Here is a 22,208-nt window from a genome sequence, read left to right on the forward strand (position 1 = left end):
GGGCTTTGTCCTCGTGTCGGCACCTTAGTCAAATTCGTCTTTGCATGGTCATTTTTGAAGTCCAATTTTACGCTTATCATATTCTCTCCAATCACGTCAGATTTCCAATCCTAGCTCCGGCTCAAGCTCCTTAGGGTCTATCTTTTTTTTCTGGCGCGTTCATCTCACCGTCTCTTTCCCGGCTTTGATGGCTCCTGTCTGGCCCGGTTCCTGAGCCGACTACCCCTACTCCGTACACCGTAGATATAATACAAGACAAGAGTTCTGTAAGTCCGGAGATTTCTCTTTTCTTTTTCCCCCTTATCTTTGCCCCCCTAAAGCTCCTTGCATATACATCGGTCACCTACTTCCTATCATGGACCTGACCGTAAAACTAGACCCGGGTCGCAAGCCTAGGAGAGAAAGAGTAGATACAACAGCTCCTCTTCAACCTACAATGGCCACTATTCACGATGATGATGAGCTGTTGCTGGCTCGAATCGGCTATAAGCAGGTATTGGCGCCCAACGCCTTGTGACGATCATAGCGGGGCACAATCTGATAACGATCTACTCGGACTAGGAGTTACGACGAGAATTCTCTAAGTGGTCAACCGTCTCATATGCCATCTCTATTCTGGGAGTGCTCGGCTCCGTGCCGGCGACATTTGGTGCGCCGTTATCGGCTGGCGGCCCAGCAACAGCTGTATGGTGCTGGTTGATCGGTTCATGCATGGCTATGTGCATTGGAAGCTCCGTGGCAGAGTTAGTATCGGCATATCCCACCGCCGGAGGGATGTACTTTGTGACAAAGCACGTCGTACCTCCCGATCAGGTCCCTATTTTCTCCTGGGTCCAGGGCTGGTGTAACCTCCTTGGTCAGACGGCAGGAGTTTCCAGTGTGGCATACACGGTCAGTCAGATGTTGCTGGCCTGTGTCAGTATGAATTCGGATCTTGTCGATGGCAAGTATTCGTATGCGCCGTAAGTTGGCAAGCCCCATTCGCTATGTTCCTAAACTAATATAATACCATTTAAGGACGGCGCTGGAGACCGTTCTAGTATCAATCGCAATTCTATGCATTCTTGGGGTGATTTGTTCATTGACCACGAAATCCTTACATCGAATTATTATTTGGTTTGCTCCCATAAACAGTGTGTATCAAGGGAACCTTGTTGTTAAACTTGTACTAATGAGTTCACAGTTGGGGCGACTATCTGCATCTGCATTGCGCTGATTACCCTTACCCCAAATTTACAGCCAGCGTCCTGGGTCTTTGGCCATTTCACTGATGGCTCAGGATGGGGCTCAAAAGTCTTTTCATTTTTCCTGGGCTTTTTATCTGTTGCCTGGACAATGACCGACTACGATGGGACGACACAGTATGCGACCCCGAAATCTATTTCTACTAATTTACATCTAATCTTTTACCTTATTGCAGCATGTCTGAAGAAACCCATGATGCCGCTGTGCAAGGACCAGTTGCTATCCAAACAGCCGTCCTAGTATCCGGGGCACTTGGATGGATCCTAACCGTCTCGATGTGCTTCTGTCTGACCGATTTCGAGGGAATTCTCACCTCCCCTACCGGCCTGCCCGCAGCCCAGATCTTCCTCAATGCCGGTGGCAGGCGAGGTGGCACAATCATGTGGGCATTTGCAATTTTGGTCCAATTCTTCACAGGCTGTTCAGCCATGCTGGCAGATACAAGAATGGCCTATGCCTTTGCCCGAGACGATGCGCTTCCATTTTCAAAGTAGGATGCTTTTGATCTTTGCACCCGATTCACGTTCCGCACTGATACATTATAGGTTCCTATCCATGGTCAATCCTCGCACCCATACCCCTGTCAATGCAGTGTGGTTCGTGGTTATCTTCAGCGTAGGTCTGAACTGCATCGCCATTGGCTCCACGCAAACAGCAACCGCAATCTTCAACATCACTGCCCCGGCACTAGACCTCTCTTACGTGTCTGTCATTCTCGCTCATCAGCTCTATAAATCGAAAGTCAAATTCATCGAGGGCCCCTTTACGCTCGGCAAATGGGGTACTTCTATTAACTACATTGCTGTTGTCTGGGTCTTGTTCATCAGTACAATTCTTTTCTTCCCGCCACAGCTTCCTGTGACTCCTGCGAACATGTAAGGCGCTTGAACCCGATTTATGTTTTAGATACAAAAGAGCATGCTAACATATTCCTACCTAGGAACTACGCGATCTGTGTTGGCGGCTTTATTGCCGCTTTTGCTTTGATATGGTGGTGGGTTGCAGCTCGGGGGTAAGAGACATCTGGAATTAACCCCATACTTCTAACATCATTCAATTGGATACTGACATGTGCTGCCTTCTTTCTGCAGAAATTACACTGGTCCCCAAACCAATGATACCATACGGGAAATTCCCACCGAGGACGATGGCAATGATTCCGAAGAGTCAGGCGAGACCACTGTTTAGATGGCAGATTCGTCTCTTACACCACGACGATCTGTGGTTTCATTTTTCGGGTTATAGAGTAGATATAGATTATGCTCATCCTTGTTTGATGTTTTGAGCGTTTAGAAATGGGTCGTGTTGATTTCGGGTTAAGATTGTGCGTGGATGATAATGTTGTTTTTGCATAGAATACTGCATTTAGCATTAATTTGGGCAAACCATTAGAAGAAAATATTATAAATCTCATGTTGTTTGGCAGAAATAAATGGCTATGAATGCTTTGTTGATCATGAAGTTATACATCGTGGAAAGATAGAAATACATGTCACGCGTATAGCCTTAACTGCCTGCAACAACCGCCAGGCCCTCGTAGATTTTCCTTTTGACAGCAAGGAAGCTTCCTGTTCCACGGCCAGCAGGCCGACCCAGTGAAGACTGCGCCGTTGCTTCAATTTCGATCTTGCCCGTTCCCGATTTGCGCACAGCTACGGACTTGTCAATGAGAAGCGTTCCCTCGCCTCGGAACTCAGCAGTGTGACCAGCGGATTGCATCAGCTTGCGAAGATCAGCCAATCGTAAGTCACCGACATGAAGAGGACGGGCCATAGACCTGGTTCCTGCAGCCATGCTAGCTGGGAGAGTGTCAAGTAAAGGATAGACCTCCATCTTGTCGTTTATTTTCCTGTCTGCTTGTTCCAACGTCGGGGCGACAGCGGAAGAGGCTGCTTGGTCTTTCAACTGCTTTACCTTCTTGCCTGATGTTTCAACGTCCCCAATCTCGGCAGGCTCTGGTCCTCGCAACTGTGCCGTGAGAGCAACGACGCCGAGGCTGCGGACGTGCTGCCAATTCAAGCGTCGAACGAGCGTGTTGCTCAGCTTGACCATCCAGGCATTTGTATCGACACTTGCATCGATGACTTCGCCGTTCGCCGGAGTGAAGATAATGGCAGCTGAGTCAAACGCAGGATCGGAAACCGTAGCGCCGAGCTTGACTGTCAGCAATTTCTGGCATTCGGCTGCCAATGCTGACGTCTCTTCCTTCATACCACCAACCAGAATCAATTTTTGAGGTTGGATCAGTGGAATTAACATCTCCAAGCTGCGCTTGTCGTGCAAGCCCATGAAGTCGATAAACGCAATCCTAGCGTTGATAGTGATGGTCTGAGTATGGTAAACAACCTTCGCAGGACCTTCGAATGACTGGCCTTCTACTTCATCTTCGGACTCCGCAGCAACATCAGCGTCTTCACCATCGGAGGCAAGGCTGAGATGATCATCGTCAATCTTCTTGCCATCAATGTGAGGACGCTTCCGTCCTGCTGCGCCACCAGACAACTTGCGTGCATGGGGGCCGGCGGCATCATCCCATCGTCGTTTTTGGCCAAGTTTAGTCTCGGCATCGGTACGCCGTTGTTGCATATCAATCTCTTCGCGTTCTTCTGCTCGAAGATACTCCTCTGGGCGAATGAATTCTCCATATTCGTCTCCCTTCTTTCTTGGTGCCACGTAAGGGAACATGCGCTCGCGGCCCTTCTTGCCACGCACGTCGTAATCATAAACGTTCTTTCGACGAAGAAGGATGTTGATGCCCAGGTCTTCGTCGCTGACGGCAAGTTTGCTTCGAGTAGCATGTGCAAGTGAGGCCGAAAAGTTCAGTGCGCGACCCTGCTGTTCAGGATCCGAGTCCTCAGAAGAGGTAGAGCTCGATCCGTCATCGAGGGCATCTACGGCAGTTTCAAGAGTTTCTTGGCCAAGTGTTTGAGAGGTGTCTTGAAGTTGGCGTTTGGTCGCGAGATACTGCTGGTATATTAACTGCTCCCCGGTATCGAGAGGGGCTCGCTGCACATCTGTCCAGGACAATTCTCGTCCACCGCTGTGGACTTGTTCGATATGTTCGCCATCCGATGCTTTCTCTAGAGCCACGCCGTCTCTTCGCTCCTCGTACCACTGCCAAATCATGCTTCCAATTGTTGTCGAACTCTGTGATGGTTTCGATTCTTGAGTCTTCATATCCTTGCGGAAGGACTCCGTCAGCAACAACAGATTGTTGGGTCCTTCGGCCACTTGTCGAAGCGCATCCTTTGAGAAGCCCCAGTCCATTGATGTATCGGATGCAAGAATTACTTTAGGTCCGGGTTCTGCTAGGAGCTTCTCAAGTCGCTTCTTGCGCTCAATAATCTTGAGATGTTTGAAAGTGAATGGACCACCACCCTTGTTAGAGCCTTTATCCTGTCCACCCGTCCTTTGCCCGCTTGTGACATCTGTGCTTTCCGCCGCTTCAAACTCGCGAACAATGTTCTCGTCCATCCACTCCAGCATGCTTCGGGCGAGTCGGATTGTGTTGGTAACCTTCTTGCCAGCCAGATACAACCCGGCTCCTTGGAGAACATCCTCTTTTTCGCCATTCGCGGCATCGCGCCAAGAATGTTCTAGTGAGTAGGCTAGTTCAAGAACTCGCGCACTTGTGTCTGTTGGGATGAGAACTGTTCCACCTTTCGCAAGGCTACTTCGGATCATGTCGAGGAGGAGATCGTCTCGCTTTTTCCGACCCCCGAAGGTGCCAGCTTATCGCCCCCCGTTGTACTGCAGATCAAGGCCGTGGGTTTCCGCAACTGTTCAATGACTTCTGCTCCACTGGCACCAGAGCCACCGAACCACGCAGCACCCGCGACCACGCTCTCACGAGCCTGGTTCCAATCCATTGCATAGACAATAGATTCCAACCCATGCTGAATATGCCATATCGTTCCACCGACGGTATGACCGGCATTGTAGGCTGTGAGAGTAAGCCCGTTCAACGGCGGAGAGAAAGGTGACGGGAGAGGCTGATGCGGTTGGGAATATTTGAGTGGCTGAATGAGAGAGAAGTATCGAGAAATTTCCTCCGCTGTCGGCGATTGAAGAAGTATTCGGCTTGTGCTGCCATCGGTATCCCCGCCTGACACAGTCGCAGAGCCTGCTGACGATGCGCCCGGCTCGGAGACAGAAGCCTTCGGTAAAAATGTGGCAGCAAGCGGAGCGGAGGCATAAAGGTCTTGTAGGAGCGTGCGGCCGAAAGCGATGACGGGATTCGTTGCATAGATTGGGATTTGCGTGAAGAGGGGAAATGTTCGGCAGCAATGGACTAAAGCGCCGATATGGGCGGGCGTCGCGTGTGTCAAGAGAATGAGAGAAAGTGTAGGAATATGCCTGATGATAATATTAGCTCATCTGAATTCAAACAAGGAAACGCGTTAATCGCATGCTCACTTCTCAAGTTCCGCTAAATCAAGGGTATTAAACTTATCATCCCAGCCCACATCCACTAGGATCTTGATGCCCCCATCAAGCTCCAGGATAGACTGCGATGCCCTCGAAGATGACGAGTGGGCGCCAAGGAGGGGAGTAAAGGTGAACATCTTGAGAATCTGCCGTTTCTCACGGCAAACCTAGCAGTCGCGATTGTTCTACTGGACCAGCGATTCGGGGACAGATAGGTCACGATCAATGCAGCTATATGCCTCGAGGTATTTGGTCAATTCCAAGATTGACCCATTATCCCAGAGTGTCAAATTGATCCGACTTTCGCGAACAAAGACGAGAGATACCAGATGACGGGTGAGCTGTTTGGCCGGTTTGCACGTGACTAGCAATATAAATGCCGTAGAACTGATTGTATAGATCAAGTCCTTCCCTCAATACCTTCAAGTGGTTTTTTTTACTTACATTTCACATTTCACCTAGCTGTGGATAACTCTCGCCTTCTGTATTGGCTCCAGACATTTATCTGAGTATCGTGCAACCAAGCGTTGCCTTGCGATTATGCCATATTCTGTAACGGGACTTCGCTCCAACCCAGTGTTGTAAGAATGTAATGAATACTCATTAGAAGAATGATGACGGTCAAATAAAAGTATAACGAAAGTATAAAAAACCAACGAATTCAAACAAAAATGAATAGACATCCCAAACTCAGAATCTATATATAATCCGGTTAAACAACCATCCGACCATAGGAACATCCCAAACTCCACCACGAAACTATGGAAGTACACAACAGGCTTATCTAAACGATGACCACCGGGCTGAACTGACTGACTGCTCTTTTGCAGATGCTGGTCTTGGCCTTCTCTTACCTTGCCCCTTGCTCCGTCTTTTCGATCTCGAGACCTTCGTGCCCGCCGTAGGCGCAGGTGTTATCCCAGTCTAATCGATTATGATCAGCGTGATTCCCATAAAGCTGAATAATTAAGGTACTCACCGGATTCTGCCATTGACTGAAAGGCCGGTGCCTCTCAGCCCAGGGGGGTAGCATAGCGTCGACTGTGGGTTTGATCTCATGGCCCACCAATTCCTCCCCTGCCCACACTCTGACTCGGCGCACAGCAAGAGGGTCAGGGAAATGTCTCGCCCTCTGAATTGGATCCTTGAGATATGCCTTGGTCTGTTCCAGGAACCTATCTTGCAGATTATGCGGAATCTCAGGACTAGGTGCGTCGGCCTGCGATCTTGCACCCGCCTGATTTCCCGTAGTCTTCTTCAACAGTGCCAACGGCGGCTTGTCTGATATTTTCTCCGCTGCAGCTGCTCTCATTTCGTCCCGTTTCTCTTGTCCTGCTCGTGCAAATGACATAACTTTATCCACCCTGATCTCAGACGCTGTCTTCCTTCGAGTCGCAGGTGGTGATGGTGATGGTGACTCCATTCGCATTCGTTTACAAGGCTCTGTGACCCCTACCATTTCGAGTTCTCTTATCTCCGCCTCTTCCTGTGCGTCTTCCAGTGACGGCTGTGTTTGGCGCTTTCGTTCTGATGTTTCGTGATGTTCAACTCCACCTAACCTTTCAACTTGAACCAAACATTAGCATCATTGACTGGGATGACAGATAAACAGATTGACTCACAATTTCCTTCCTTCTTTCCATAATACCCCTCGATCTGCCCAGGGCTGAAGAGCCCATCATGGGACACCGGGGATAGGCTATTCGTCGATTGGACGCTATTATCGTCAGCGGCGTTGACCTTGCTAGGCTCACTGGTCTTGGAAGAAGCGCTGACCTCGCTGTCGGAGCCGGAGCCAGAGAAAAGGCTATCAGGCGATTGCTCTCGAGAGTCTCGAGCTGAGTTGGGCTCAACCTGAACGTCACCGCCGTCGCCAAAGACTGAACCATCTTCCGAGATTGTATCTAGAGCCCATCAATTAGCGTATTGCCGGAATATGTCTCCAATATGCAACATGTAATGTGAAAGTGATTGACCCTCCTCTTCCCCAGAAACCCGACAACCAAGAGTGGACCCAGACGCCTTGGGTAGGACTGCTTCTACGTAGCTCATTGTGTCTCACACTGTAGTTGACACACTCGCACACCATCCACAGGGTCCATTGGCACACTCATAATCAAATCATCTGAACACCTTGAATGTATACAGAGAAGGCAAAGTAATATGTAGAGAATGAGAAAATCGCGTCAAACTAAGCACATTTGTACTCACCACGTGAAATTTTCTCATCGTTTCCAAGAGACACAGGGGTTGTCGGTTCCGAATAAGTGCCTTCTGGATTTAATTCCAGGTCAGACTCTCTGGTCACAGACGACCTCCTGGAATCGACTGACTGACTTCCTTCGCCGTCCTGCTCGCGGTCCTGTTTGTTGTCTTGCTTGCTGTTCTGCTCGTTTCCAAGAGATATGGTGGCTGTCGGTTCCGAGTAAGGGCCCTCTGGATCTCGTTCCAGGTAAAGCCCCCCTGACACAGACGACTTCGTGGAGTCGGCTGACTGGCTTTCTTCGCTGCCATGCTCGCTACCCCGTTCGCTTTCCTGGTCTGGACTTGCAGAGCGCGATGCAGTCGGCCATACCTCCACTCTCGGTCGATTATAGATATGGGAAGCGGCATGCGGATATGGCTGCACCATGTAATCCTCTCGTTTCTTGACTGCCAAGTTTGGACGCTCATAGTTGGGGAAGTAAAAGCCCGTATCGCTTGTCTTTCGACTAGGTTGCTCGGAGGTCCCTGTCGCAAAGTGTCTTGTGATGGGCACTGGCGGCAGAGCTGGGTACCATTTGTCCCCAACGGTCACAGCCTTGGGCAAGGGGCCATGGGCTAGGGATTTATAGATCTGCTCTCGGATCTCTGTATCAACGAGCGTATATTCGAGGCACAAGTACGCAAGTTCGTAAAGTGCTGGGTATTCTAGGCCGGTCCATTGTTTGAAGTCGCCTTCTTCAAAGGTCCAGTGTAAATCTCCGAAGTCCTTCGAGCTGGTACTAGGGGCACGTCGTTTGGAAGGGACTTTTATGCTTTCGGTTTGAGTGATCACCCAACGAGGCTGCGGTGCAGTGCCTCCAATGTAGATGTGGGGTAGAGGTCGGTTGTCTTCGTTCTCCACACCTTCTGGGACATCAGCTTTCCTCATGTAATCCCATTCCCCAATAATTTGTAAAGCCGGACGCGTTGCTTTGGTCGGGCCGATCTCCACATAAAGATTGGGAGGAGCCAGAGTCTCGACCTTGCGCCTTTTGGACTGCGGTTCATAGTGCTCTTCTTCGCTTTCTTCGTCATCTTCGTCATCTTCGCCATCTTCGTCCTCGTCTTCATCATACTGATTTGTTGAAGCCTTCACGGTAGCTGCGCTAACACTGCTCTTTGTGGCCTTCGCCTGCTTAGTGGTTTTGGCGGCTTTGGCGACTTTGATGGCTTTAGTGACTTTGGTGACCTTAGTCACTTTAGTGGCTTTGGTGGCCTTGATCTTCGGAGCAGTTGCTTGCTTTGTGCCCTTTGTGCCCTTTGTGCTGCTTTTGGCATTGGCAGCCTTCGCGGCCTTTGCTGCAGCCTTATTCGCGTCCTTATCGGCCTTGGCTGCAGCTTTCTTCGCATCATTCAAACGCTTCGCTGCAGCCTTGTCGGCCTTCTTTTCTTCCTTCTCAGCCTTTATTCTGGCGGCTTTGGCGGCTTTTTCGGCCTTGGAAGGCTTAGCCGGTAAAGGATGGACCTTTGGCCGAGTGCCCGCAGTCATTGCTCGTGTCGTAACCATCTTTCGAGTTGATCGATAGTCTTCAGGTCTGATTTGATTTGTTAGCCAGAGAATGTGTAAAATGATGCCACCAGGACCATACTTGTTATCAGTTGGTGCTGTTACAACGATGATGATTGATCTGGCGATGGAAGATCCCAGTCAAGAAAGTCGTACTTCTGTTCGTAGTTGAGGATAAATTTGGACATGTTGGCTCTATATTAATATAGGAAAGAGACGGCTCACCTATCCGTGCCTGTAGACAAAGCACGAGCAGAGAGTGACGAAGAAACCTGCAGATACTTACGAGCACAAAGAGAGTTAAAAATATATTTTCGAGCCCTCTTCTTTGTTGACGACGCCCACAGCTTATTACAGACACGCCGATGTACTTGACAAAGAGCGTTTCGGGTCAATCTTGATACAAAGTTCCCCTTCGTTCAATCGGAACTAGCATTGGCTCAAATTACCCAAAGTTACTAGCAGCTGTATTGAAGCAGGTGTATAATTTTTGTCGACACTATTCACGCTGTGGGCATTCGTTCATTCTAAATCAAAGTTTCGAGGGGCTACAGAATATCAACATAAGCTGGTGAGAATGGAACAAAAAGAAGTCAATAGAACAGACTAAGGAATACAACCAACCTACCGAAGCCGGGCAGCTCAAAGAGAAAGAAAAAAGAGTATCATCAGACTTCGAACGGCGCATGTACCATGAACAAGGACAGGCGCCACAGGAAGCAAAGTAGTACCATGAAACTGATATTTAATTTGAAAATCACCACATCAAAGAGAATGAGAGTAGTTCCCGGAATATCAGTCCCAGAAACAGAGTACCTCGTTTTCGAGCCCAGATGACCGGATCTGAGCCGGTATTCCTGATCATCTCGAGAAATTTACATCCAGCTTGTTTACTCCGGACGAGAGGTCCAGATTTTCATATCTAACATCCAATAAAGTAGTATCCTAGCAAGTTCGACACTTTTCCCCGGACAAGCTAGGTAATGGGGAATTGCGAAGCGTCCGGCGAGTTAGGGCTTGCTTCCAAGTGGGGATATCAACCAGCCATTTCCACCGACCTCAGAAGCAAAGCTGACCGGGTGAGACTAAGCCTAGTTCGTGTCCGGATTTGGCAATGGTCCCCCTCATTTCCTATCACGAAAGTGTCTCCAAAACAAAGCGAAGCGTAATTCCCCGTTGTCTAGATCTGACACCGAAATTCGACAGAACGATACAAAGAACTTTGAGGTCGATGAGTCCGTGCGGCATGAAGGAAGAGCCTGTTTGATCGAATCGAGTAAGCAGCGTGGCCACTGGAATTCAATGGGCAGACGTGCTACTCTGCTATGATTGCTCCGTGCAAAATCCTCGACGGCTCCATATCAAATACTGAAGGGCAAGTTCGATCTGAGAGGGAAAAAACGCGTGGTAACTTTATCAATTTGGATTGATCTGATTGACTGGGTTGAATTCAAACCGTCTTCGATGTGGTCAGGGCTATTATTAGCGGACGGCTGTCAGCACAGAACAAAGGATATCCCAAAGTCAACATCCAGATATATACGAAAGCGCCGGTTTACAAGCCTTTCAGTTTGGGATGGCTTATAACTTTGCAGCATCATGACATAAAGAGGAACATCTTGTGTTTGAGGAGGTGGTGTCTCATGAGCCTGTCGATCTGGTTGTTGCTAGGATTCCCACATTCCAGTTGAGACTGCAAAAAATGATTGTCAATATTTATGTTTTGTTCTCACATGATTTTTGGTTTCCAAGTTGGCAAAATGATCAAACTAGGGAGGAGAAAAAAAGCCCCGGCGCTACTGGAAGAAGATTGGGGACAATGTACAAATAACCGGCTATCCTTTGAGAAGAGGATACAGGACCACACAATTACAGGATCTCCTGTCCTATACACCCACCATGTGGGATGCAATACATTATCTTTCGGTCCCTTAAGCCATGCAAGGTACGAGTATGTAGGGGGTCGAGGAGCACGAGTCAGAAGTAAACACTGGTGGAATAGGAAAACTATCAACAAACAACACTCTCATCATTCAAGTACGCTAGGTATATTTGCAGCCCCAAGGATAGTGGGATATCTGCCTGGTTTGGTCCTTAATTATGTCACGATATGGCGGACCCATCAATTTTAATTTTCTTCAAGCGAACTTCTGCGCAATGAAGCGTATTCACGCTCCTTGCCCACCCAGACTGCCTATTGCCAGTACCTGGGCTCGTCGAAGACATGGTAGCGGTGCCCGCGCACTCCCTGGCCGCGGAACAAGGCAGGGAAGCGGCGGCCAACGGGGACCATCTCCTCTGGGATACGCATCTCATTTTCGGGTTCGGGCTCGCCAATGACGAACTTACCAACCTAGATCACGAAACAGTCAGAAACTAAGCACGCGTGGGCGAAGAAATAAAGAAACAACATTACTTACCTGGATCTCTGTATCCGTGATGGTATCACGACTGATTCTGGCGTAGCCAGTGCGGTGCAGCTTCTTGAAGAGAAGATACTCACACCATCTATCCCAGTCGGTAGGATCAATATCCTTCATTTGGCTACGCTCGCTCACGTAGGTGTTGTAGTTACCCTCGAGCGGCTTGGTGACGAGGTAACTCAACAGGATCAAAGGACGCGGGGAGTCGCCCATCAGCTTTGACAGATACTCGCTCTGCAAGCGGCGGTCCTCGGGGTCCTCTTCCTGTCCGGAGTGGAACACAACAACATCAATCATCTCGCCGTACATGTCGAGTGTGGCGTGGATTGCAGGTGCCAGCTCACCAACAGGCGATGGGAGGAGGTGGTGCGTAGAGTTGACGATGGGGAACTTGGACAGCAAGGCGGAGCCCCAGGTGTGCTTGTTGGGACCGGGGCCGAAGTCAGTGTAGTAGCCAAGGTCCTCAGCGATGAACTGGGTGACGTCCCTGTTGCCCATGATGATACGCTGGTTGTCGGATTCGAGGAAACCAATGACATCCAGCTCAAGCTCACTAATGACGTCGCGCATGCGGCGCTCAGATGACCACATGTTGTTATCGAGGCCGAAGTGGACAGTCCAGATACCAGCGGTCACAACCTTGTCCTCCTTGTGATGAGGGGTGTAGTCATTGGTCGGGAAGCGGAGGTAGGCGATAGACACGGAAAGCAGTTGCAGCACAGCAAGAACGTAGATATAGTATGATCGCTGTTTCCTGCTGTTGGGGTTGACAGGCTTGTGAGGCTTGCGGGAGCGAGTCGAGTTCGAGGTCGCCGCAGAGAAAACACCTGCACCAATGGCTAGCATTGTAGTGGTCATGAGCCAGTCAGTGTGCTCACGAAGCAACGGGCCACCTGGCACGAAGGCATAGGCAACAACCCAAACATGGAAGAGCAAAAGGGCCACATAAACGATGAAGCCGATGCCGAACGTGCTCGCGGGTGAGTGACGAACGCTGGATGCAATCAGAACCGGAGCAACGGCCATGATATAGAATGCAAGAATGAGGGCACCATAAAATCCAGTCCAGTGGTGGTAGCAAGTAAGAAGAGCAGCACCAATGGAACCGACACCGAATGCAGTCCAGCTTCCAGCGATTCTAGGGTGGAAGATGCCGTACACAAGTCCAGCTCCCATTGCGAAGATCGTCAGAGCACCGTGAGGAGCTGCGAGCGGTCCGCGCACTGGGTATCCGTCCCAGACCCACGAGATCATGGTACTCGAGTCAGTCAAGAGCGATACGATGGCGAACATCAGAGCGCCAAATCCAACGCCAGCAAGAATGGACGAGCCCTTCTTGCCACCTGCTGGCAAGTAATCACCGCCGCTCGTGTTTGAGCCTCTCTGGGACCTCAAAACAGCGAACAGAGCAATGGAGATTCCGATTTTGTTCCAGCCACCATTCTCGGCGTGTACAATTGGCCAAAGGGGGTTGTTGGTCTTGCATGCAAACTTGGCAACGACAGACATAATTAGACCGATTCCCCAAGCCATAATACGGGCTTCGAGACGAGGAGTGTTGCCCCTTTCGGAAAAGAAGCTAGCGGTCCATGCTGCACAAGTAGTAGAAAGAGCGAACCCAGTCACAAAGAGACGGTTGGCAGGATCCTGGAACTTGTATGCGAGAAGTCCAACGAGCGAAAGCAGGTGAAGAAGGCGAAGATTCTTCACAGCTGCATATCGCAGGGATGGGATAACGTAGAGCAACGGGGATGTGCAGCAAACAATGGCGACTTCGTATCCGGAGATACCCATGTGCCAAAGAGGGAAGTCTATCAATATCAGACAAGTCCATCTGTACCAGGGAATGGATGTCACTTACACCAGACAAGGACAGGTAGGGCAGTCACGATAGTCCAGAAAACAAACTACAGTCCATTGTCAGTAAAGCAAAGACCAATGATCGACTGTTATAATTTACCCCATTATAGACATCCGAGGCGGCATCAATGATCTCGGTCCAGAAGAAGCCCTCGCCAAAGGTGTTGCCCACTGGCTTGCCCTTCCTACGTATGTGTTAATTTCCGGGATGGTTGTAGTTGGTTATTGGATTGTACACACTCTTTCTCCAAGACAGAATCCGCAGTCGTTTCCAATTGCCTAATGAGGACAAACTTAGACAATGTTTTCTTTGTTCAAAACCAATATAGCCTTTGGCACTATACATTCCATGTGGGCAGTGTCATTTTGGAAGCCACGGTACATACCCTCTGCTAACACCCTTAACATCCCGCACCACCAGTTCGAAGCTCTCAAAGTCAAGAGCTGTGACAGCATCAAAACCGACATCGAACAGGATTAGGGACCATTCAAAGAAGGCATATTTGGTGTAGGCTAAAGGTTTGACTGATTAGCATGCGGTAACCCCCAATTGGATACAAGGGTAAGTACTCACCACCCGGAACCTTGTGGACCTTGTGCTGAATGAAATAGTAGATCAACGGAATCAAAGTTCCAAAGAACAAGCTGGCCATGATTTTGCGGTACTTGACGGCACGACGGTTGTTCGGGCTGAGCGCAAGGCAACCCAGGGTCCACGGCAAGGTAGCCACCAAGTACGAGATCATGAAGATGTCATGCCAGTCGTGGTCATCGGTAGATGTGACATAGGTCCAACCACCGCATGTCAATGTCCGGAAGATGCCCACGCCAGCAACCAACTTGGGCAAGGTCGAGTTCGGACGCGAAGTGAGAATGTACCACAGGAAGACGAGGGCGAAGCGAGGACCGGAAGTCATAGCAATGAAGACCTGGAAGAAGGACCGTTCGGGATATCGGTCACCGATGGTCGCAGACACGGAGGGGAACCATTCGATGGGGTAGCCGTAATGTTCGTTTTGAACGATCTTGTGGTAGTGCAAAGCAACGCCGACAATCAATGCGCTGATGAACGCAGCATACGCGAAAACCGTGTGAGTCCATGCGACCCATTTGCCGTTGATCTGCAAAGATGTCAAGTCAGTGGCGTTTCTAGATCCGCATCAGATGGCGCTTTAGAACTTACGGCAACCACGGCATCTCCGTCCTTGTATCGGGGAGCCATGGCGGCGCAGAGGTAAAGGCAGTCTCTGCACCTATATGACTAAAAAAAAGCAAAAACCGGGAAAGAAAAGAATGTCAAGGAAAAGAACGAAAGGAAAAACGACTTAAACAAGATGTCACGAGCAAATGGCCCCTGAGGGAAATGAAAACAACGACCGGATCCCTCGGTGGTTCTGAGCGTCCCTTTACGCTAACCCAATGCGGCTAAGCGCACCCTGGGGCTGATCGGTGTTTTTTCAATGCGGGATGCCGACTTTTTTTTAACCTCTTCAGTGAACAGCAATCATGTCGGCCGCAACAGATAAGGCTCGATTCTTCCTCGAGAAGTCAGTGCCTGAGCTCAAGGAATATGAGCGCAAGAAGATTTTCACCAAGGTAAGCCCGCAAAGCGGAGTTCTTCCATCAGAATGACAGCTGATCAAGATAACCAGGATGAAATTTCCTCAATTGTTAAAAAACGATCTGATTTCGAGCACAAGCTCAACGCGCGCGGTGCGCAGCCGGTGGACTTTGTGCGCTATGCTGAATACGAAATGAACCTCGACGTGCTGCGAAAGAAGCGGGTGAAGCGACTTGGGATTCGGTCAGCAGGATTCAATGGCCAGCGACGCATTTTCTTCGTTCTCGACCGAGCTACACGCAAGTTCCACGGCGATATCAACCTCTGGGTCCAGTATATCGAATATGCTCGCAAACAAAAGGCACACAAAAAGCTCCTCATGATTTTCACCGATGCTCTGCGACTACACCCTACCAGCGCCGACTTATGGGTTTATGCCGCTAAGCACGTTCTCGATGACCATGGAGATATGACACAGGCTCGGAGTTACATGCAGCGCGGTCTACGGTTCTGCAAGAGCGCGAGGACAATTTGGGTTCAATATGCAAAGCTGGAATTGATTTACATCGCAAAGCTGGTCGCTCGCCAACGGATTCTCGGTCTTGATGAAGAGAGCCAGAAGCCCAAGCAGATTCAAGAAGCAGCATTCGACGACACCGATGCCGACATGATTGCGCTCCCATCACTCACAGCTGAGGACATCAACCCGAGCACAGGAACGGATGGAGAAGTAGACCAGGTTGCTTTGCAAAACCTGAACTCCACGCCTGCTCTGAGCGGTGCTATCCCGCTCGCCATCTTTGATACCGCCACAAAGCACTTCAACCACGATGATCGGTTCGGTCAGGAGTTCTTTGATATGGCTTGGGAATTCCAGGATGCGCCCTGTCTTCGCAAGATTTTGGAACATGTGATTGAGACGATGCGCGCCAACAAGCCTTCCAGCCCACGGACGCAGATTTGCTACATCAAGTTCCCGACCGCTGGGATCCCTCCCACTTCGGCCGAATTCCCGCGGGCGCTTGGTAGCTCGCTTGCCCGCCTCAGGGAGTACCCTATGGGCAAGGATCTCGCACGCCAAGTGATCAATTGGCTTCAACCTGTTCAGGCAACAGAGGACCTGGATCCTTCGTTGCAGAAGGTTATTGCAGCTACCGTCCGCAATGCGGAGCGCGCGGCACAGGAGTAGCATACATATAGCATACCCAAGTATTTGTACTTAGCACTTAGGCGTTGATCGGATATTATCAAAATTCAGGGTCCACTGGCGAACTTGTCCCTATGCTATCATCAGGCGGTTCGCATGATCAATTCTCAATCATCGTATTTGCTTCCCCGGCGACTACCTTTCTTGTCGCTGTGCTGTTTCTTGTCTTTAATCCGTCCCTCATTTTGAGCCTTTTGTCTGTTTTTTTAGTTAGATTTGCTCGACTGCTTACATGTAGAGTAAACATACAATTTTTGTACGCGATTTCTTTGCGCTTGGGATGTTTCCCCGGGAATCACCTCCTTGGCCGAGGTCTGCAATAGTTGATAGAGCTTGTCAAAGCAGGATTCCACATTGTTAGACTGTTTCCGCTCCTCGTCCGACTGGATGACTAGACATTGGGTTCTTTCGGCGGCATATCGGGAAGCGCGTAGTGGATGGTGTATCAGACGGGGAACCAAGGGCAGCAACGCGTCCAATGGGACTTTCAAGGTGGCCTTGGAGTTGACCCTATTTCCCTCATTTCCAGATTAGCATTGCAACATTACAGTACTATTGATCTTCAAGTGGGGGCACTGACTTGTTCACATTTTGCCCGCCCGGACCGCTGGATCGACTGAAAGAGACCTCGCAGATGTTGCGGGGGATGGTCTTGGAATTGAGAGTTTTGAGCCAATCCCTAGCTAATTGTACATCTTGGTCAGCTTGAGATGTGAATTTTCTCAAGGGTAGTGCCCGAAGGCAGGGTATACGCCATTGGCAATACATGAGAGGCAGTCCAGTATACTCCGTACGAGAAGAAGCACTGGAGAGGTGGAGTGTGACTAATTAAAACATCTAAAAATGAAAGGCCGTTTCTCGCCTGGTCTAGCCCCGCTTAGCGTACGTAACAGAAGCTTTTATTTTGACCGGGATATGCGATTTAGAGTGATTAGAGTGATTAAAGTATTTGAAGTAGTTAGAGTGGTTAGAATGATGTAGTGATATATTGGTTATACCTACTCCTTAATAGTCAACCATCTACAATTTACATGTACAATCTTGGAATACACATATACATATGTACATATTCTTTCAATTTCTTGTCTATAAAAAATAAAAAAAAAAAAAAAAAAACCAAATGCCTTGCTCCCGTGATACTGGACATATCCCGACATATCCCCAATCCAGAATCTCAACGCCTCCAATATTGCTCACCTGACAAAGGGTTTTTTTCCATATTTCCACTTCTCACCTCTAGAACCCCCCACCCTATTCCCTTTCCCCTTCTTCATCGCCTATTTTTCTTCCTTTTTACTCTTCCCCTTTCCCTTCTGGGTGAGGTCTGAGAAATCCGACCCATCTTTTTCCCATCGCCCCACCTTAGCTTGCGATTGCGAAAATTCCTAGGGTGACCCTCTTCAATCTTCCCCGACACTTTTTCTCCGTAGATGAAACCACCTCTTCCTCGAAGTCTACATGACGCCCAGCCCCCCCCGATGAAGCGCTTCACTTTCGCGGAAAGACTCTGACTCCGGAAAGCCCTCGACCCCTACACATCCCAGAGCCATCCAATATCCCAGTCTTAGAGAACCAAATGGACCCCGTCTTCAACGATACCTCCACCTATGAACGCTCGGTGTATAAACAGGCCCCGCAAACACATGGATGGTTGCACGGAGGGTTAGAAGATGGCCAGGGAGGACCGAGTCAGACCCAAGATGCTGGTAGTTTTCATGGCTCGCAGCCGAATCGTGGGATGCAGAATGAAATGATTGCTTCTGCATACTACCCTCCCAACCCAGCGTCGGGATCCGAAAACACTGGCCATCTCAGCTCAGGTTTTTCTCACCCCGATTCCACTTATTCCCACGCTGCTCCGGTTGCTCCGGTATCCCGGGGCTTTGCCACTGGGAGCAAAGTAGATCATGCCCACAATCCGGAGCAGTCAAGGATGCCGGACCGCCTAATTGATGAGGAGCGCGTGGGACATAACGCGGGAGGTGTCAATTTCCAGCAACTCCTCGACAATCTTTCTCACCCCAACCCTGGTGCAACCATTCCCGCCGTTTCTTCAGCTGAGAACTCGTCTCTCCACCAAGCGCCCGCTGGCGAGTCCCTCAAATCCCAGGGCATCCCTGCCCACCCTCAAGCCCAAAGCCAAGATTCTCTTCAGGCCCATTACACCCCAAATGGCGAGGTGGCATATCACCAACTTTCGTCTGCCCATGATCCCGCTGCCACTGCATCGCCTGCCTACTCAGCCCAACCTAGTAATATTCAACCTCAAACCCAGTCTCAGCCATTTAACATTGCTTCTGGAGGAGTCTCGGCCGTCAGCGATCTACTTCCTCCTATTGTCACCTTCCCGCAAACCCCATCTACCGGTGCCGAATCTCAGGGCTCCTTGCAAGAGCCTTCTGTAGCCTCCAAGAAAGGCCGTGTTGAAAAGCAGGGTCGGTCTACCAAGCCTGCTGATGATGATTCGCCCTGGGGTCCAGAGGTTCAAAAGAAATACGACGAGTTCCTGCACGATGAGCGGATATATGTGACGGAAGGTCTTTGGGATCGTTTCCCAATGGGCTCCAGGCTGTTTGTTGGTCAGTTTTGTTCCCGCTTACGTCTACTCTTCGTCGATCTAACAGTTTTACCATGTACAGGCAACCTCCCTACTGAAAGAGTCACCAAGCGAGACATGTTCCATATCTTCCATAAGTACGGCAAACTGGCTCAGATATCGATCAAGCAGGCGTACGGCTTCATACAGTTTCTGGAGGCGAGCTCCTGCCATGCGGCTCTCGGCGTCGAACAGGGAGCCATCGTGCGGGGCAGGAAGATACGTGAGTGCTTGAAGCCATAACTCAACAACTTTTCTCTCAAAGACCTAACCGTCCCTAGATCTTGAAATCTCAAAGCCTCAGCGATCGACCCGACCCGCTCAAGCACCCGAAGTTTCTCGTGCACCACCGCCACGTCGTTCCCGGTCACCGGAGTTCAGCCGTGCCGCTCCTGGGCGAACTAACGTCCGGGCCCCGGCCGATCGATACGACCGTGCTAAGCCATATGAACCAAGTCGGCTTCCATTTAGCGATTTCCGGGATGAACCCTCTCACCGCAGCAGACGCGACGATTATCGCCCGCCCCGATCGCCTTCCCCGCGACCTTTTCGGGGGTCTAGAGATGGGTATCGGTCGCGCGACAGAACCCCAGAAAGGTTTGATCGCCGCGAGCGAAGGCGCTCCCGCTCTCCACGTTCTCCTCGCTCTCCTTATTCCAGAGATCGACGTTATCGCAGCATCAGCCCAAGACCACGTGGTATCTATGAAGGTGAAGCGGATTTACCCGTACCTCGACGCGCTCAGCGAGATGTACCAGAGGTGCAGCTCCTCGTGCTGGAGGAACTTGATAGGTGGGTTGAATCTCTCGGTATCTGTTTGGACAAAGTTACTGACATTGCGAAGAAACTTCGTTCTTCATGTAGAGAACGCTTTCCGCAACCGTGGATTGCGAGTGGATGTCCTGGTGCTTGGTCCACGGATCCCTCTTGGCGCCGCTGTGCATCGTCAATTTATTGAAGGTGTTCTTGCGGTTGTCCGCCTCTCTCGTCCGAACCAAGTCTCTCGGAAGATTCCTCTGCAGCTATTTGATCGTACCGCTGGATTGGATAACGTTCGCTTCCTTGGTAAGCCCATTCTGTGTTCGCTTCTTTATCGACGCCTTGCTCATGTCTCCTTTCTCACATAGATTACCCTGAGCTCGAGCCTAATATGTCTGCTGAGCTCCTGAGCCACCAATCCCAAGCGATGCAGCGAGGAGCAGCCCCAACCGCATTTGCACCCAATCCTGGTTTCATTGTCCCTTCAGCACAGCCTATGTCGGTTCCTCCACCTGGCTTGCCTGCGCTTTCAAATCCACCCAACATTGCGAACCTCATTGGTTCACTGGATGGTCCTAGCCTTTCAACTCTCTTGTCGGCGCTCCAGCGACCTCCCCATTCGCAGCCCGTGTCTGCCACGCAGTCGCCCTTTTCCTCACCAAACCCACCTCCGGCCGACCTCGCCAGTCTCCTGACCAACGCGCATCGGCCTCCACCTATGCAAGCCAACCCACAGCAACCCCTCCCTCACCCACCCTTCAATCCCCAGCCTGTAAATGCACCCGTCATCACCGATCCAACCCTGCTCTCGCTCCTGGCCAAAGGACTAGGTGGACAACAGCAGCAGGGCCAGGGACCCGTGGGTCCCCAGGTACAGAACCTGATGCAGCACCTGGCTAAATGGAAGCAATGATTTCACGACTCTCTTACTACCTATCATTCTCATTCGAACTTAAGGTTCATCTTGTCGTTGTTCATTTTCGGAGCCTGGCGTTCTTGCATCCCTACTTGGTGGATTTTAGTGCTCTGCTTCGGTTCCTTTTTTCTGGCTGGCCAAAAACCAGTTCTCGCAACACTAGGCGTTTCCTTTTCTTTCCTTTTTGCTCTTTGCTTCTCACGTGTCACAAACGCAGTAAGATATTAGGTAAATATTAGGGTAAGGCGGTATCTAGGATGGAGTTGACATGTCTTTTCAGCCATTGGACTCTTGCTTATTGTGATTACTGGGTTATTGCCCCCCTTTGGATATAATACGGACGTTTCCTAGATACGTATTTTGGGTTATATTATTGCTGAATATCTCTCCCTTTGGCATCAAAGTGTGTACCTAGGTCACTCTACCATATTCTCTCTGCCAGGGGCTTTATAGGGCTTCTTAGGTGCCGCTTTTATGAGGACGATCAGAGTCAAGATGAGTCAAATTCTAGTCCTCCATATTGTAGACAATTGCACAAGTTACCTGTATACATACATTTTCCGGGTTCCTGTAAAGGCGTTATCAAAATCAACCCTATCCATTCCATTGAAATTCCGAAAATTTCTCCTCTCTTCTGTTTTCCATACTGCTGTAAACAGTGATGAGCTCTTGATCTTAGAATTTGGGTTATACAGGGCATAAGATTGAGCAACCAAGCCATCCCAGGCTTGCAGCTTCTAGCAATGTACCTTTGAAACGGAGTGATCATCAAGGTACGTGATAAGAGAGGATATGCTACATATTGTACAAAAGCCGCCGACGAACTTCCCCTGGCTTCTTATTTCGAATTCCAACCTTTCTCCTTCAACTCCTTCACCTTGGCCGCATCCTCCTTTTGAATGCGCTCAATCGTCTTGTCCCGGTTGAACTCCATCACACGCTTTTCCTTGAAGTATTTCACCTAGTAGACGCAAGAACCTCGAGTCAGCAACCTGCGAATGAATATATATATAACGTAGAACAAGCTGGGGAACACCAAAAACCGGCAATTCTGAGCAGCCGATCAAAGATCCCATCGTACGTACCCAGCTTTGTGAACATGCTGCCTCAAACTCCACGACCTCGTTCGCGCACTTCTGTCGCGCCTTTTTATCATCTTTAATGCCGTCCAGGATATCGTTCTTGTCAAGGCAGGCGAAAAATAGATCGCGGCCCTCCCAACAGCGCGCGCGACTGGTTCGGTCCGGGGCAATGCGGCCGCCGTCGGAGGCTGCGTTCTTGTTTGAATCGCCGGAAGACCAAGGTAGCCAGCCCATTTTGGAGAGATGATTATACCAGAGAGGGAGTGGGTGAGGAATTGACTCGTCGAGTTCGAATCAGTAGAGTATCCTGTGGTTTGTAGCGAGTTTGCAGCCAACAGGTGTCAGTGACGGCAGATGTCCAGTTGTTGGCGGGTCGGGCC

At 50.0% G+C, this 22,208-nt stretch overlaps 8 protein-coding genes across 8 annotated transcripts; 3 read left to right on the top strand and 5 right to left on the bottom strand.

Moving 5' to 3' along the window:
* Positions 1-436: 436 nt before the first annotated feature.
* N7471_005075 (uncharacterized protein) lies at positions 437-2,433 on the top strand (the record flags this gene model as incomplete). Its single annotated transcript, XM_057277794.1, has 8 exons — positions 437-493; positions 562-962; positions 1,018-1,133; positions 1,184-1,361; positions 1,421-1,735; positions 1,791-2,120; positions 2,186-2,257; positions 2,337-2,433. 8 exons carry the CDS (start codon positions 437-439, stop codon positions 2,431-2,433), a joined length of 1,566 nt encoding a protein of 521 aa, XP_057137404.1.
* A 318-nt stretch (positions 2,434-2,751) lies between these two features.
* On the bottom strand, positions 2,752-6,100 carry N7471_005076 (cleavage polyadenylation factor subunit CFT2; the record flags this gene model as incomplete). Its single annotated transcript, XM_057277795.1, is given in 3 exon segments — positions 2,752-4,950; positions 4,962-5,601; positions 5,662-6,100. The coding sequence occupies 3 exon segments, from the start codon at positions 5,808-5,810 to the stop codon at positions 2,752-2,754; spliced, it is 2,988 nt and encodes a 995-aa protein (XP_057137405.1). The 5' UTR covers positions 5,811-6,100.
* A 353-nt stretch (positions 6,101-6,453) lies between these two features.
* Positions 6,454-9,612, bottom strand: N7471_005077 (uncharacterized protein; the record flags this gene model as incomplete). The annotated part of the gene is made up of 5 exons (XM_057277796.1): positions 6,454-6,597; positions 6,653-7,239; positions 7,296-7,577; positions 7,885-9,452; positions 9,530-9,612. The coding sequence occupies 5 exons, from the start codon at positions 9,610-9,612 to the stop codon at positions 6,454-6,456; spliced, it is 2,664 nt and encodes an 887-aa protein (XP_057137406.1).
* A 1,808-nt stretch (positions 9,613-11,420) lies between these two features.
* N7471_005078 (uncharacterized protein) lies at positions 11,421-15,048 on the bottom strand. The gene is made up of 8 exons (XM_057277797.1): positions 14,891-15,048; positions 14,282-14,828; positions 14,094-14,220; positions 13,948-13,986; positions 13,808-13,892; positions 13,709-13,754; positions 11,845-13,658; positions 11,421-11,777 (listed from the first exon to the last, which is right to left on the bottom strand). The coding sequence occupies exons 1-8, from the start codon at positions 14,927-14,929 to the stop codon at positions 11,619-11,621; spliced, it is 2,856 nt and encodes a 951-aa protein (XP_057137407.1). The 5' UTR covers positions 14,930-15,048; the 3' UTR covers positions 11,421-11,618.
* A 157-nt stretch (positions 15,049-15,205) lies between these two features.
* On the top strand, positions 15,206-16,577 carry N7471_005079 (snoRNA-binding rRNA-processing protein UTP6). Its single transcript, XM_057277798.1, has 2 exons — positions 15,206-15,303; positions 15,360-16,577. Exons 1-2 carry the CDS (start codon positions 15,214-15,216, stop codon positions 16,455-16,457), a joined length of 1,188 nt encoding a protein of 395 aa, XP_057137408.1. The 5' UTR covers positions 15,206-15,213; the 3' UTR covers positions 16,458-16,577.
* A 5-nt stretch (positions 16,578-16,582) lies between these two features.
* N7471_005080 (peptidyl-tRNA hydrolase domain protein) lies at positions 16,583-17,243 on the bottom strand (the record flags this gene model as incomplete). The annotated part of the gene is made up of 3 exons (XM_057277799.1): positions 16,583-16,673; positions 16,725-16,985; positions 17,056-17,243. 3 exons carry the CDS (start codon positions 17,241-17,243, stop codon positions 16,583-16,585), a joined length of 540 nt encoding a protein of 179 aa, XP_057137409.1.
* Positions 17,244-17,946: 703 nt separating this feature from the next.
* N7471_005081 (putative RNA-binding protein (Nab3)) lies at positions 17,947-21,141 on the top strand (the record flags this gene model as incomplete). The annotated part of the gene is made up of 5 exons (XM_057277800.1): positions 17,947-19,054; positions 19,115-19,275; positions 19,353-19,863; positions 19,936-20,136; positions 20,199-21,141. Coding segments are annotated over 5 exons (2,526 nt in total), but the record flags the coding sequence as incomplete, so codon positions are not given.
* Positions 21,142-21,584: 443 nt separating this feature from the next.
* Positions 21,585-22,062, bottom strand: N7471_005082 (cytochrome c oxidase subunit 6B family protein; the record flags this gene model as incomplete). Its single annotated transcript, XM_057277801.1, has 2 exons — positions 21,585-21,707; positions 21,832-22,062. 2 exons carry the CDS (start codon positions 22,060-22,062, stop codon positions 21,585-21,587), a joined length of 354 nt encoding a protein of 117 aa, XP_057137411.1.
* Positions 22,063-22,208: the final 146 nt, after the last annotated feature.

Source organism: Penicillium samsonianum (assembly GCF_028829775.1).
Source record: "Penicillium samsonianum strain IBT 33392 chromosome Unknown utg000003l_segment0_segment0, whole genome shotgun sequence".
Taxonomy (NCBI): Eukaryota; Fungi; Ascomycota; class Eurotiomycetes; order Eurotiales; family Aspergillaceae; genus Penicillium; species Penicillium samsonianum.

What these genes read in the sequence shown, in the direction of transcription:
- N7471_005078 (XM_057277797.1), bottom strand. Translation starts at nt 14,929, where the DNA reads ATGGCTCCCCGATACAAGGACGGAGATGCCGTGGTTGCC. An exon ending in GATTCTGTCTTGGAGAAAGA is followed by an intron (nt 13,893 to 13,947) that starts GTGTGTACAATC and finishes ACACATACGTAG; the next exon opens with GAAGGGCAAGCCAGTGGGCA. An exon ending in CCTCGGATGTCTATAATGGG is followed by an intron (nt 13,755 to 13,807) that starts GTAAATTATAAC and finishes AATGGACTGTAG; the next exon opens with TTTGTTTTCTGGACTATCGT.
- N7471_005079 (XM_057277798.1), top strand. Translation starts at nt 15,214, where the DNA reads ATGTCGGCCGCAACAGATAAGGCTCGATTCTTCCTCGAGAAGTCAGTG. An exon ending in GCAAGAAGATTTTCACCAAG is followed by an intron (nt 15,304 to 15,359) that starts GTAAGCCCGCAA and finishes CAAGATAACCAG; the next exon opens with GATGAAATTTCCTCAATTGT.